The sequence below is a fragment of the Rhyacophila brunnea genome, unplaced genomic scaffold (genome assembly GCF_057557595.1).
Source record: "Rhyacophila brunnea isolate RB1 unplaced genomic scaffold, BYU_Rbru_1.0 scaffold_13, whole genome shotgun sequence".
NCBI lineage: Eukaryota > Metazoa > Arthropoda > Insecta > Trichoptera > Rhyacophilidae > Rhyacophila > Rhyacophila brunnea.
Window position 1 is genome coordinate 11,799,743 of NW_028232785.1, and position 16,430 is coordinate 11,816,172.

At 35.2% G+C, this 16,430-nt stretch overlaps 1 protein-coding gene across 1 annotated transcript; it reads right to left on the reverse strand.

Moving 5' to 3' along the window:
- Positions 1-182: 182 nt before the first annotated feature.
- Positions 183-12,587, reverse strand: rept (RuvB-like helicase 2 rept). The gene is made up of 12 exons (XM_085941155.1): positions 12,543-12,587; positions 11,284-11,470; positions 9,641-9,757; positions 9,290-9,371; positions 8,924-9,086; positions 8,105-8,333; positions 7,189-7,301; positions 5,296-5,428; positions 4,341-4,428; positions 2,858-2,996; positions 2,170-2,275; positions 183-1,674 (listed from the first exon to the last, which is right to left on the reverse strand). Exons 1-12 carry the CDS (start codon positions 12,585-12,587, stop codon positions 1,634-1,636), a joined length of 1,443 nt encoding a protein of 480 aa, XP_085797281.1. The 3' UTR covers positions 183-1,633.
- Between the last annotated feature and the right edge of the window lie 3,843 nt (positions 12,588-16,430).

Below are 16,430 nucleotides of genomic sequence, written 5' to 3' on the forward strand. Positions count from 1 at the left end.
AATGATAAATATTTGTGAAAACTTACAAAATCAACATGTTTCTAGAGTCCATCATGAATATTTTGAGGTTAACTCGTTCATGTCCTGACGCGACATACATACATGCTTTGACGAGTTAACACAGCTCTTGCAGTGGTCAGGTTAACAACTCAACAGTATGAAATTGGTGAAAATAAAAAAGATTTTTTTATACAAAAACTTTTATTTCTAAAACATAATAACTAAGTAGGTACACAAATTTTATTTATATTAACATAAGTGAAATAATTAAATTCGGCAAAGCATTGTGAGACAATTTGGAGATAGGTGCTTTTGTTTTGACAAAATAAAATTAAAGAAATTTAAATACTGCAATACCTGCTATCTCACAAATTATGTCAAATTGGGTGGTCCTGACTTTTTTCCACCTGTTCCTACCCACTATCCACTCTCATATACGACAACTACGCAGTCACCAACATCTCTTACACTTCTAAGCCCTACACGACACCAATCTATAATGGATTTGGTCAATAGGATCATAGGAATTGAGTCGTGAAAAAGAGCATATATGTTCAATTATAACACAATACGATTTCAGTGTAATTTTGAAGGGAAAACTTTATTTTATCAAAAATCGATCGCATTAGAATGAATTTGTACTCAATACATTTATTTAAGTTGCAAAATGACAATGGAAGGAGAGTGCGTCAGTTTTGATACTGGATAGAAAAGAGACAATCGACAGGCTGCATGACAATTCGTCCCGAGTTGGTTTAAAAATCAACGCACTCTGATTAGCGACGGGCAAAACATCGAGAGCATTGACAACTTCAAATACCTGGGGATACACATCGAGATCGTATTTTGCAAAGACAGCTCGCTATCCGAATGCGAACGGCTGAAGCACCATTCAACTCGATGCGGAGTGTCTGAGACTTACGACTGTACTCGTCAAAACGAAATGCCGCCTATTCGACGCTTGCATTCTGACAATGCTGCTTTACGGTAGTTATTCATGGCACCTTACGAAGACTCAAAGCAATCGTATACTAAGCTTCGAGAACAGATGTTTGCAACGGACACTGTGTATGCAGTGGTATAACTTTAGGAGTAATAGGGAGATAAAAAAAAGAACCGAGCAGCCTCTTATCATACTGAGAGTGAAAAGGCGGCATTGGACCTGAAGAGAATCTCAACCTGGTTTGCCTGTTCTTCAAGACAACCGGATTACGGCGTCCTGGAAGGCCGCTAAATACTATCCTCATCAACAATCCATGACGCTTGCCATGGATTGTTAGAGGTGCCGTGTGTTGTCCATGTGCTCTCCAGCAAAGGGGCAGACATGGCCGAAGAAGAAGAAAGAAGATCACAACCCTTTGAACTTGAACAAGCCTAATAACGATTTTTAGAAAAGAAAAATTCACCGGAATGGGGATATTGATTACTGTTGTATTCATGAGATAGGTACCTATCCAATTGGAAAGCTGCTATTCTGGGTAGGAACACATGGAAAGTAGTCGGAAAAAACCAGGACTAGTTACGGGTTTCTTACACTTCCGATGACGATGATGAATAGACGCTGTACTTAAATAAATTGCGTAATATAATAATTAGAACTAAAAATAACATTAATATTTATTTCTATTGTGTTTTAATTGGCAACATCCATGGCGGCCGCTTCCATTTTTTCATCTGAAAAGAGATGAAAACAAAAGAATTAGTGATTAAAAATACATATATATATGAGCGGCAACATTTTAGCATATATAGTCATGGATCAAATCCCGGGTCTAGAAAATTTACACGTTGTTTTTCCGTGTGTTTTTTCATAGGTTGAACACTGTGGCTAACATCCATTTCACGTGAAAATAGAATTGTGTAGCCGATTATATCATCATCATTATCATCAGCCAGGGTCGAATCACTGCTGGATGAAGACCTCCCCTAACTCTTTCCTATCTTCTCGGTCCCTAGTTCTTTACTGCCACGTACATCCACCAAACTTTATGAAAGGCGAAACTCTGGTGCCTCAAAAAGAGACACTCAGCTATGGAAAAGAAAACCCAGACAGAAAACCCAACCAAATGATGGTAAAGAGATGATTATACACTTTATATTATCTATAAGGTTACAGAAATTATACCAAATAACTACACTATCTGAGGTGCATAGATGTGCATTCATTACCCATATCATTGAACATGAATTCGTCCTGGTACTCTTTGAGGAATTGCGATGACCGGTGTTCGTCTAAGAAGAGGGAGTACACTTTCTTCACGTCCTCCATTGCCACCTGGAAAGGAAGAAGACCAAAATGAGGGTCTGACGATACAAAGGATCCAAAGGATGGTCTTCCAAGTTAAATTTGAAATGACGTCGCATTATCAAAAACCGTTATTAAAATACAACGAGAAAACATTGACCGTCTGATCTACATAATGTTATTATTTAGTGTTCTTAGCAGAGACGTTGAAAAAATATTTGTTCCATAGACTAATTTTGACATTGAAGATTCATTTGTAGCAAACTTCACACTGCATCTGACGAAAACCGCAAGCATTTCAATACAATTTTAGATTTGCTCAATCTTTCAATTCCAAAAATTATTAAATAATATGCAATCACGTAGAGCCATTTTAAACCTTAAAATTTTGTTTATTATGAATGGATGGATGGTGGTTTTATTAAATACAAGAACTCGCACAGATAGTCGTGCATCATTAGCTATGTTTGATGTAAAGTATTCTTCAGCATTTATGAGTTGTATGTAGTATTACACCATAATCTTTGATCTCAAATACAAACAAATGATCTCACACATCCTAAATGTGTTATCATCATAGATGGGTACTAATCTAATTAGGCAAGCACTTACCTCATTCGCCTTTCGTCGCCTGGCCACGAGCGACGCCGTGGTGATTAGTTGGATCGCGTAACGCAGTGAAGTTTCGGTGGCGATGCGAGTCAAGACTGTCAGCGCGTCAGATGACATTTGACAGTCCTCTTCCTCGCACCTATGTTAAAAGAAACACAACAATAAAATCATAAATAGTTTTTTTTTGTGCAGTTCACTGTCCAAGAACCAACAAACACGACGCCTTTTCCTCGTATTCGTAACACGTATTGTTTTAAATCGTATTTTTACCATGTCTTTATTTTGTAAGCTAGGAGAAATATGTAACCATTCTCCTAGTCTACTTTTTGGTGAGATCCGAACTGTGTAAGAATTTGTTATCATTTACCACTCCTAACCCACTCTCGACATGTCTCTATCATCTATTGAAAGGTAACCGATGGTCGAAAAGAATTGAAAATCCCTCGGATTTACAGAGTGACTAATTTCAAACGTATGGGTAATATACGAAAGTACAAAGTACAAGAATAATGGTACATATATAATTAAAGATATTGCTATATGTAGTAGCACATTAACTAACCTTCTGGTATACTGATTTGGTTAGGTTAGGTGACTTCATATAGTAGGGCTCTGAAGAGAACTTCACACATATACTATGACATTTATATGCAAGCAGCCAATAATACAAGCATTATTTAGTTAAAACATCCGGTAAAACAGTACACAGTACGTAGAAATTGGAAATGCAAACCAACTTAGCAATGTTGTGTATCGGTGCCATTTAAGAACTTAACCATGCTTCATTTGTTCGGTAAATGCGTTTGAATGTCGTACATATCGTCACCGTTCAGGCAAAAGTCACCAACCCTGAAAATGGCAGTTTTGAGTTGAGTATGTCACACGAAGCGTAAAATTATGTTCTTTAAGATGCAAAAGTCACCACAGTACATTAGTTAGTAAAATGTTGCTTAAATCCGAATTATTTGTTTTCCACTAAATGACTTTCGATAAAATCTTAACAAGCAAAAGTCATTATAGGTGAATAGACATTAATGACTCTAAAAAAATAAATCCTTCGTTATAAATATACAAGCAAAAGTCACTATACTATGGATGGTGAGTTTTACTGATTTGTCATTTGAAAACTTCTAACACTTGTCTGACATACGCAAAAATAACCAAACAGGAATAGTTTACCTTATGTTGTTATAATAAGATCGCTTTGGTCAGATTATTAACAAGCAAAAGTCACCAAACCATAATTGAGCTACCTTACCTCCTTCAAAACCTTCTAGATGTTTTAATTAGCATCAAAAAGTAAAAGTACCTTAAAGAAATTATTAAGAACACATGAGAAAATAATGTAATGTAGATAAAACTTTAAAAACATTTAAATCTGATTTTTCCTGCATTTTCAAACTTTCAAATTGCGATATCTCAAAACTATGTTTTTAGTGTTGGTGACTTTTGCCTGAACGGTGACGATATGCAGTATACCAACCTTATATTAAGAATTTCTTTGAGTTCTGCCTGTGAATACGGCGAGGTCGGCACAATGATCATTCTGTCCAGCAAGTCAAGTGGTATCCCTGAAAAATTAACAATTACTTGTATTAAACATACATATTGAATAAAAAAATTACATGCGAATTAGACATATAACAATATACGATATGCCGATGATACTGTGCTGATTGCTGATAGTTTAAAGAGTTTACATCAACTGGTAGAAAAGGTTAATGAGGTCAGTAATTTTTATGGTTTAAAAATGAGCCTCAAGAAAACAAAACTATTACTAGTATCAAAAACAGCGACACCAGACACCAACACAAATTTTGTCATTAACAGCGAACCAATTGAACGTGTGACCCATTATAAATATTTAGGTACATGGGTCAATGAGAAATGGGACCAGTCTCAGGAAATAAAAACTAGAATTGAGATCGCAAGGAGCGCCTTTCTCAAAATGAGACGCCTCCTTAGCAATCGAGATCTTAACCTAGGTCTGAGACTGCGTATGGTACGTTGTTATGTGCTCTCAATTCTTTTCTATGGTATGGAAGTATGGACGCTAAACCAAGAGATGTCACGGCGACTTGAAGCTTTCGAGATGTGGCTGTATAGACGCATCCTCAAAATTCCTTGGACTGACCGAGAAGTTCTACGTAGTATCAAAACCAGGAAACTACAATACCTCGGTCTCATTGTGAGAGGACAACAATACAGCATTCCCCAACTTGTCATTCAAGGAAAGATCAATGGGAAGCGTAGCAGAGGACGGCGCCGTATTTCGTGGCTTAAGAACCTTCATGATTGGTACGAGTGCAGCTCCACCGAACTGTACCGGGTAGCAGACGACAAAGATAAGATCGCCTTGATGGTAGCCGACCTCTGCTAGGGTATGGCACAATAAGAAGAATAGTATTAAAATGAATACAATTTACTGAAAGACTCACCGTGCGGGCTTTTATAGTTGGTGCCCCGAATTCTGGTGATGCCTCTGTTGGTGGCCATCATCACCACGGGGGCCATGTCGCTCTCCAGGGCTCTGTTCAGGAAAGAGAAGCACTCGATGTCCAGCATGTGAGCCTGAAATAACAATAAGACCAAATCTATGATGACTTGTCAGGCGCACGAGATTTGGTTGGACACAATCCATTAATTGTCAAATTATTCAAACCAGATAAACACATGCGGACAAGAGTACGCGATGTGTAAGAGGTCACCAAGCAGAGGAAATGGAAATGGACTAGAATGTCACACAGTGAGTTAACAACTGTTCGATAAATGCTGTCATACAGTGGTACCCAACGGGCACTGAACGACCGCAGGGATGCCTTAAAACATGCAGGATCTATAAACTTATAAATTTCGGTGGATTTATGTGGCAGCAAAGAACTAGGTGTGGAAGAACCGAGACCAAAAAGAGTGGAAAGATGTATGGAGAGGCCTTCATCTAGCAATGGATCGACCCCAGCTGATAATGACATCAATAAAACAATGAGTTTGTTTAAGAGCATACATCAGTGAAACGGCAAATAAACAATAGGTGGAACGAAATTTCGCACTCGTTGCCAATCAGAGAGAGGTAGCGAGATGTGAGCACGTCAATTTGTTTTGTGATGGCGTCGGAGGAATATATTCTAAAATCGTGTAAAAATGACTAAAAAACGTCACGCATGTACTCGAAACAGAAAACATGTCAATGAATATATTATTATTATTATTACTAATATAACAATAAACATAACATTAAATGGACGCATGTAGAATTTTTATGACAAATTATGTTTTGTTCCGTACGTGTCGTTTGCACAATCTGCGCGTCGCGTAGTCAAAATCTTTTTAGACCATGCCTCAGCTGAGGTATAGCCTTAAGTCAGTTGGAAACGTACGTATTGTGTAATAGCATTTTGACACGTGTTTTTTCATCTTCATCTCACTATTGTCGAAGAAACAATCATGTAATCTAGTCATGTATCATGAAAACTTGCTTATGACGTAATAAAAGTGTATGTTGCATTCACATAAAAAGTGGGGACTGTTTCACATGCAGTCTCTGACTCGTGTAGTTTTAATTAGTCATACATGAACGTTGAACGTCTAATTCAAACCACAAAAGCCAGTTGCCAATAATAATGAATTTCGAGAAGTGCTTCAGTTGCATGACTATAAGCTGTTAATTTCGTCGTAATTATATGAAATTAGTAAAGCACATTGGCCGGAATCCGATGTAATCAAGTCATGTACATATCATGAAAACTTTCTTTTGACGTAATTAAACTGTATGTTGCATTCAAATAAAAACTAGTGACTGTTTCACAGGCAGCCTCTGACTCCGACTATGGAAACGTAGCTTTTTATTAGCAATGATATCATGAGTCAATCATGACGCATTCACGTAGAAGATGGTTTTAATCAGAAGTACATGAACATCGCACGTCTACAATGCAGGATTTCAATTGTCGGAAGGATATTTCTTAAACTAAAATGCCATTTTATGATGATCACTGTCATTTTTGTGCTCTTTCAGTGTGATCTGACAGGCTGGCGAGACGGTCGCTTGAACTAGCTTAAAAAGCGACTCAAGCGCTATGAATAGTATGGATTCTGCGTGTAGTGGGGATAACTTTTTGAACTACATACTCAAACATTCATGGTGATTACTTCCAACTATATTACATATTCCGATCAACACTGTGTGCTACGGTATATATTAAGCTACATGTGTTTTGTGACTGGTTGCTGTCATATCGAGTTTGTATGTGCGACCCACTTCACTTCGACCATTCTGAGATTATCAGTAACTGGGTCTCCGTGGGTGCAAAAAAAATCAACAGTAATGTTACCTCATCGATAAATAGAACTCCTGGAATGATCTCCGCCTTCCCTTCCTCTCTCCATTCGCCAACTTTGCCGTTTATCTGCTCTCTCACCTCGGATTTTATTTCACCAGTGTCACCTATAACAAAATTAAATATTGATTGTCACAACCAAAGAGCTTGAAGGGGCATATGAACATTTATTTTAACATTTGACAATGTTTTTAGAGTGGTTAAATTGGTAGCCATTGAAAAATCAATATAATACATTAAGGCTATACCTCAGTTGAGGCATGGTCTAAAAAGGTCGTGGCTAGGCGATGCGCAGATTGCGGGTCGCGGGTGCAAATGACGCATGCCGAACGAAATATAATTTGTCATATAAATCCAAGATGCGTCCATTTAATGTTCTGTTTATTGTTCTATCTGTAACAATAATATATTCATTGACATGTTTTCTTTTTCAAGTAAATGGATAACGTTTTTAGTCATCTTTACACGATTTAGAATTAATACCCCCGTCGCCATCACGAAAAAAATCGACGTGTTCTCAGCTCGACATTCTCTCTCCGAATGGCAGCGAGTCCAAAATTTCGTCGCGCCTATAGTTGAAAATTAGTTGCTGTTTCACTGATGTATCGTCTTAACGCATTGAAATATTACAGCTATAAACAAGATGGTGGCCTATTTTGTTAACATAGATGTATGAAATATGTCCAAATTTTGTTTCCCATTTATTGTGATTGTTTATCTAAACATTAAATGCAGGATCTGGCAAATAAGTGCGATGTTTTCTATAAATAAATCTGTCATATAAAATGACTTGCAAGTATTTTATTCATTAGATTAGTAATCTTTCTTCCTCTACACTTTAATAATATTTTTAGCCACTGTCTGTGTTTAGAAGGTTTCTTCCACATCTTTGAACGTGTTTGTCAATTACCAGAGAATAATGCAAGGAATCCATGCGTCCTGGAGTTTATGACGTCCACCTCGTGAAGCGTGACAGTGTGCACAACCTCCTTTCGCTTCTGAAGCTCTCCCTCGGGGCATTGGACGAAACGGGACTGCGCCCCGGTGGCGTCGTAGTCTCTGGCCCTCGTAAAACTTCTCCCTAACTTCGTGATCTTCCCCGTCGCCTTGTCTATGGTAATAACATCACCAGATTGGACCTATCAGAAGAACAAAATGTGACTGTGAATAAAGTAACTGATGAACTGCGAGCACATGTCATGCACTCACTATAAGCTTGTGCCGTGGGCAAAAAGTATGCAACACTGTTTTATTTGATATTTAATATGTTATCAGACGGATGGTCCTATCCCGTACCAGATTTTAAATGGAAAACGAATATTATCACTTAGCAAAATCTGTCAAAGTGTTTCAGAACCACACTGAGGTCACCTCACACGTAATAAAACATTTTCTGTTTTATTTTCTGCAAATTTACACATTGTCATGTTACGTGATCTCATGTTTCTTTGATTTTGGTGGCTTGGAAGGGAGTTACGAAAGACAGGTTATTGATACAGTGTTTGTGCAGGTTGTCAGTTTTCATTATTCACCGTATGAGCTCACATGACATGATGGTATATCGCACATTAGTATATCAGGTCCATGCTCTGGATTCAAATGCACATTAAAAAACAACATATTGTGAATTTATCAAATCTACTATTCGAACCTGACACTCTCGATTTCACACACACATTATCACTCATCCATCACCAAGTAACAAACAAAAAAAAAATAATTAGAATACCTTTTCTTTGACGAAACTGTCGATCATCTTTCCACCCATGTCGTAGTTGGTCTCCATGTCTGTGGTCTTCAAGGTGAGCTTGCCGAGCTTTGCGCCGGCGCCCCCCGCTGGCCTTTCCACCTGCACTTCCACCACTTCACCTTCCACCATTTCCGTTTCTTCCCTAGAGATCAAAGACACATAATTAATTGACTAAGACAACTAGTCAGACATTACAGTGATTAAAATAAGACCATCGTTTGACGTTAAACATGTGACGTGATAGGGCGCCATTACATCAGGCATATTTAAGGAAGACATAACGTTGAAGCCTTATAATAGTCTCTTGGCAAAAACCGTTGCGATGAAGACTGAATAGTAACTCACTTGATTCTGACTCCGATGGACTTCCTGATGGCCTGCGTCAGTGCTTCCGTCTTACTCATCTCCAGGGAGTAGATCTCGGAACCTGTAAACATCATGGCATTGTACACGAATCTAGTTTGTTACTTCATCATCGTCATCGTACACCAACGATAGTTGAAATAAATCTCACACTTATCATAAAAAATCTCTATAAATCTATAATAGATGAGGCACCCTTCATTTAATATTTGTGAAGTTTACTAACTTTATCATGTTTCATGCATTTGCAAAATAATTTCAACAATAATATGTATGTATGAATAATACAGGTTTTACTGTCAACTGAAAAAAGTAAATTTGGGATTTTTTTACCCGCCATGCTGGTGAAGGGAGTGTCTGGGCCAAGCGCTTGGGCTAGAGCCATGGCAATGGCGGTCTTTCCGGTGCCCGGTTGACCGGCAAGCAATATAGCTCTTCCGGCAATTTTCCCTGAAAAATTACATTAAAACAATTGGCAGTCCATTTCAATTAATTACACAATTTTGAAAAACATTATAAAGATTAAAGGGCCTATGGCATTATGTCCAACTCCAAGTATGCTGTGATCTTACTATCCACACTGAGAATACTGAGCTGGTACAAATTAAACAACACATTCACCTTCACAAAGAAATACGCAATTTCCCATTCGTCGTGACTATTTTTGGTCCTCATCGTCAAAACTATTCTCCTACTGTGCAAAGGGAATGCCTCAGTTTACTGCAGAGTGTTGGACCGGACCCATTTTTGAGTTGCTCCGCTCCAGGACCTAATACTTGCTCTGGCTTCGCTCCGGGTAAAACATTTTAATAAGTATTATAATATGTACTTATACAAATGTTAAAAAAATTAAAAATTTAGTAGTTTTAAAATAATCGTCATTGTCATTATTAATTCTATTAAAAAAAATTTCCGACAGCAAATCGTCTCTCATTATTTGCCTCTTCTATCAAAAAAGTAAAGTTGTTTATTACTCGGCAGTGTTGCCATATTTCAAATAATTCCAGTGTTGCAAAGTGTCAAAATATACTATTTTATTGGATTTTAGGACAAAAATTTAATAATTAAAAAAAAACATCCGGAGCAGTGGAGCATTACAAATTTTAGGTGCTCCAGGTAAAATCCCATTGCTCCAGTGCTCCGGGCTCCTCTTCCAAGCTACGCTCCAACGCTCTGGTTTAAAGTGTAAGGATTTACATCTTTTTTCTGTCTTTCATTTCAGGAAAACGTATTCTCTTTATTTACGTTTGTTTAGTCAGTCCCTTCAACAGTGTAAAATTGGGGTTTCACTGTAATGACAGTGGCAACTATCTTATCTCAACGGAATCTGGATTTAAATTATTTTGTTGGTACAAGTCGGTTATGGGGAAGCCAGGCGGGAACCGCGCTAATTGTCATGGCCGATTTTGACAAAATTCATGAATTCAAGAATGAAAACCTAACCTAAACTAACCCAAACTAACAAATAATCGAGTATATCGGCTATTTCCAAAATGTGTTTGCCACTGGCTTCCCCACAACCGACTTGTACCATTTTGTATTTTTACCACGTTCCATCCTAAGATCATAATATGGGCCTCTGAGGTTGTATTAACAGATTTTTGTTTTTACCAGAAATAGATGTTAGCCACTTGCTCAACCTATTCGGTCCATCCTCTGGGTCCAAAGTGATATTAAAAAACAACGTGAATTTGCCAGACCCTGGATTCGAACCCACGACATCATAAACAATGCGGTAACCGCTGACCCATTGTGGTCGTTTTGATTACCCATCGATTACCTCCTTCCGACAACCAATTTTTTCCATTAAATTGTTAAATAGGTATATTCTATTGTGAACAGCTTATATTAATAATCCACAGTAAGAGGCACAGCATCCTTCAACTTAAAACAGTAGACTTGAGCCTGTAATATTGGAAAAAAAAGAGGCAAGAAAACAAAATACCTTGATTGGGTGTATGAATACAAATACGTACCATCTTTTATCATCTGTAATACAATTCCAGCAGCTCTCCTGGCCGGTTTTTGTCCGACCATGCCCTGAGAAACGGACCGCGGCTCCAGGGAGTCATCTAATCCGAGACCTCGGATGTGTGAGTGGGCACCGATACGCTCAATGCGCGTGATAGAACGCACCTCTTGAACCTGGGAAGCAGCGATGGACTGGAAAAATGACAATAACATGAAACGGTGCCTTATACCCCAATAGTACTGATCTACGAGTTGTCGATTATACAAAACCTACTAGGTATCATAAATCGTATTATTCACCATCCCTTTCTCCTTCATCTACCGCCCCCAAGCAACGCCTGACATTCAAACCATACGAGATGTTACTTACCTTCATTGCTATTAGACCTTGACTCTATGAGAACTTCTACATTTTATTACTCTATATTATTTTATTATAAGTATTTTTAAAGCCAGTTGCTAAGGTGAGATAGGTGCTGTTCAAAAACGTGAATGTTTTATGTTGTGAAAGAAGCATTGAAGGTCACAGATTGATGCAATAATGGGATCTACGTATCGTTGTGACGTGTGTCTAAGATTATCTGGAATTATTATTTGTTCAAACAGCATTCGGCGCCTGAGAATTTGAGTACACAGTTTGAATACCGCTGTGTTAGGTGACCTATATGGCTGATACAAATTGAAATAGTTCAATATAATATTTAGGTCTTAAAATTGGGACTACTAGACAAAATACATCACGTAATATTTTACCAAAATATGTGTCGTTTTCTATGTTATGTTTTTTTCCAATATGCCGGTAAATTGTTACTTTGTACAATAAATAATGAATCAATACATCGCTAGAGAATAAATTAATAACATGTACCTACTTATATTAAAAATATCCATAGTTACATAGTAAAAACAATGACTGTTTTGTTTTGATTCAAGCATTAATTTCACCCATCAATAATTACATAATACTGGAAAATTGTATATTAATGGGAAAAAGATGTAATTTAATACAATTTGTCGCTTTAATTCAGAGCAATAAGTTCATTTTGAGGTGATGAATACGAAAACAAATTCGTTCGTTACGTTCGTTGGTATACATAACCTCATTTTGCCGAATGACATTTTTAACGAAATACGATGAATGTATGCAAAAATAGTGACAACTATTTATCTGTCTGCCATAATAAAACAATAATGGCTTGTTATAATATAATTTTAAATCAATTAAACGTAATAATTAATAAAAACAATGTGATTTTTCGCTTACCGCCATGTTCGTATAGGGATAGGGAATATTATTTTGTTTTACCATAAACAATTTTTTTTAAACTGTTGTCAAGACATTAAATGATTGCCAGAATGTTAAATTGTAATATTGTTTGTGATATGACATGATCACATTGGCTCTATTAAAAGTTACATCAGTAATGAAAACTCTATAAGCTCCGAAGTTTACAGCTAAGAGTTTAAATGATTATTTGACTACTTTTATTTTAAATAGCTTTATCTTAGATAACATCCAAATAAAACAATAAATAATGTATAAAAAATAAATTGATTATGTTTTTATAACTAAAATAACTGTGTTTCCTTACTAAATTACAAGATTGCTTTTAACCTAGGAGCGCTTAACAATGGTATACATATATCCACATATTTTTTTGTGAATCATTAGGTAATTAAATACAATCAATTTTAAATGTCAAACAATATGAATAATGCAATGTGTTAAATAAATTAATAAAATATGTATTTAAACTTTTGAAATGTGTTTTATAATTATATTATTGCGATAATGCTTTGGACCTACATCTTTTACGATTTATTATACTATTTTCTGTATACGTTGCAAGAGACAGCTGATAAATCATTTGTTTTTTATTATTGTTAATTACAGGATTCAAAACATTGTTTTTTGTTAATTTAATTGCATGTTTTTTAATTTTAATGTAAGATATCTTTTGCCAGCTGCTGGCAACATAATATAATCTATATTTTGAAAATATTGTCTATGAAACTTAGTTTCGTGCCCGCCAAGAAACCCAAACCTAGAAATAATTATTTATACATACTAGGTACTTCATCGAGTTCGATTATAAGATCGTATTGACCTCCATAGAGTGGATGTTGTATTCAGGAACGGTTCTAGCAAGTGCGAGGCCCGATTTGAGATCTGCGCAGGGTCCCTCTCCCTCGGATTACTATCAGTGTGTTAAGTTTACTCAAAAACCGAATTTTTTCATCAACAAAAATTACCAATTACATAACAATTTACAGTACACTTTTACAAAACCTATGAGAAATTACTTACATAATCATTTATCAGCAAATTAGTCATAACTATTCAAAATCTCTAGCTTTTCAAGTACCTACCTAGCAGAAAAATAATTGAAAAACAAGAAAATACCGGCAGATTTTATTCTTTTAACAATATTGTTTCGTACTGCATCTTCCATGATGCTGATAAGATTATTTTGGATGTGTTTTCAGAAACTTTTTTTCAATTCTATTTTAGTTTATAGCTATATTAGAAACACATTGATTTTTTCGAAAATTACATGATTATACTGTATAAGGATTTCGCGTTTTAAATGTATATTTAAATATTTAATAGCAATTAAAAAATGAAGTTATATATCGTTATTATTTTGTTCGACGTCATTTAAGTAGTTACTTAGGGCGCTAGGTCCCTCCTGAGTACGTGGCTCTAGCCTAGGGGCCCGGCGTGACGGATTACCCATGAGATGAACAGAAGACAAAAAGTGACTTTTGTCTTTAATTTACATTTACAGATTTGTTCCATCAAAAGTGATTTTTCAGACTAACCAGCACCATCTGCAATTTATTTGTATGTTTAGTTCAATGAAAATACACAAGTATGATCGACAATGTTTAGTGTGCGCTATTTATTTCCGATTATATAACTGCCTTCCTCCATCTCTCGCTACTGAGCTAATAATCACTTAGAATATATAAAAATCGTCCTACAACGTGTTTCGTTCACACGGTGAGCTTCATATGTTATCAATTTGTGATCATTTCCAATTATTAATAATATCTACACATTTTATATTATTTAAGTCAAAATACCTGCATAATAAATACAATCCATATTTCTTCATAATGTTACTAGGTAGGTATTTTATATTCAAGGCAAGTATAGTAAAAAAAAAACTGTATTATTATATCCAAATAATATTTATTTAACGAAACATTTTAAAATTACAGAGCATTGTTCAATTACTTTGTGATGTCAATACCAATAGGGAAACATTATTCATAACTTAATGGACATAGGTAACTATAAAAATATACAAATTCATATAAAAACATAGATCAAGGAGCTCCCATTTATTATCTAATTATCATGTATACTTATAACTAATATTTTTTATTTCTAAATATTTTTGTTTTTGGTTGGGTCAATATTCCTTCATCCTAGATTTACTCTTTTTGGGTCAATCTAGATTCAAGATTGCATTCAGACGCGGACACAAGAAAGTGGTTTGGGGGGGGATATTTTTTCTGTGTACTCGTCTAGATAGAAATATCAATATTTTTGGTATAAACAGTGGGCATTGTAGAACACTGTAGGTAGATAACCAACGACACAATTTGGGATAGGTAAATCATTTTAAGAAATCAGAACAAAATTAACCACTTAAATATAGGTATAATAATATACTATAACACACCTCGCTCATGAATGTAAATCTTTGGAGCATTAATACAAATTTGGCATTTTTCTTTGGAAATATTGTAGGATTTATTATCCATTAGATTACCTACTTTGGTATTTAATTGATAATACTTACTATAATAATATAACGTAATAATATGTATTTCAGTGGCGAAGAGTGGATAAAATAGCCAATGAAATTATTGTCATTAAAAATAGCACATTCCTTAACACGTGTTTAAGTTTATCCCATATTTTCCACACTCGAGATCTCTAGTCTGTTAGGTATACCAAACCCAGTAGGGTAAGCCAGTTTCCTTAATATTGTGTTTCCTAGTTATTTTAAATTCAATTAAACCCTGCGTAAACCAAGACATAGATACTATATAATTGCAATTATGAAAAAGTATTCGTCTATCTATAAAATATCTTAAATTATGCCATTAAATAATAATTTTAGATATTTTATAGATACCTAGATGAATATTTTTTTAAATTATCACGGTTTTGTGAACCAACACAATCTGCAATTTGTACTCGTAATTCAATATTAAAACAAATAAGTATGACTGACATAGTGTACCTACACTATTTTTGTCAGACCTCCACCCTTCGCCACTGATGTATAATATGTAGATTATTTATAGACAATAACACAAATTTGGCAAACATTATTTTAAGAGAGCTGTAAATATAAAATCTATAGAATGTATAGAAATAATTAAGTACTTACTACTACCATAAAAATATTATAACCTATCTTATGAACGTAAATCTTTGGACCATTGATTATTACAAATTTAGCATATCTTTGGAAATATTTTAGGATACAATATCTATTACTTTGGTACCTATCTAATTTACTTTTTTATATAAAACTACAACAAGTATTTAGTAAGAATGAGAAAATTCTAAAAGAAATTGCCATGGTAACTATTAAACAATAATCAAAAACGAATTGTCTTTAATTGGTTATAAAGCAATTATTTACCTACATAAGTTTATGAGTGCCTAATACGTTTTTTCCAGTGCATCGATAATATTTGAAAAATAGAACATTATGATAATTTTATATTTCTTCACAAACAATCTACCTTGTCTATGAGCTTTATATTATGAGACCCTAATACATTTTTTTTAAAATATGGAATATCAATATTATTTTTAGCGTAGTAATAAATATGTGAAAATTGTAGAAGACATTGTCATGCCTTCATAAACAATCTACCTGCAGGGTTCTATACGAGCCTGATACATTTTTTTTTAAATATGCGATATGAATATTATTTCAAGCTAGGTGAAAATTCTAGAAGACAATGACATTTTTTTAAAACAATCTACCTGCAGGGTTCTATACGAGCCTGATACATTTTTTTTTAAATATGCGATATGAATATTATTTTAAGCTAGGTGAAAATTCTAGAAGACAATGACATTTTTTTAAAACAATCTACCTGCAGGGTTCTATACGAGCCT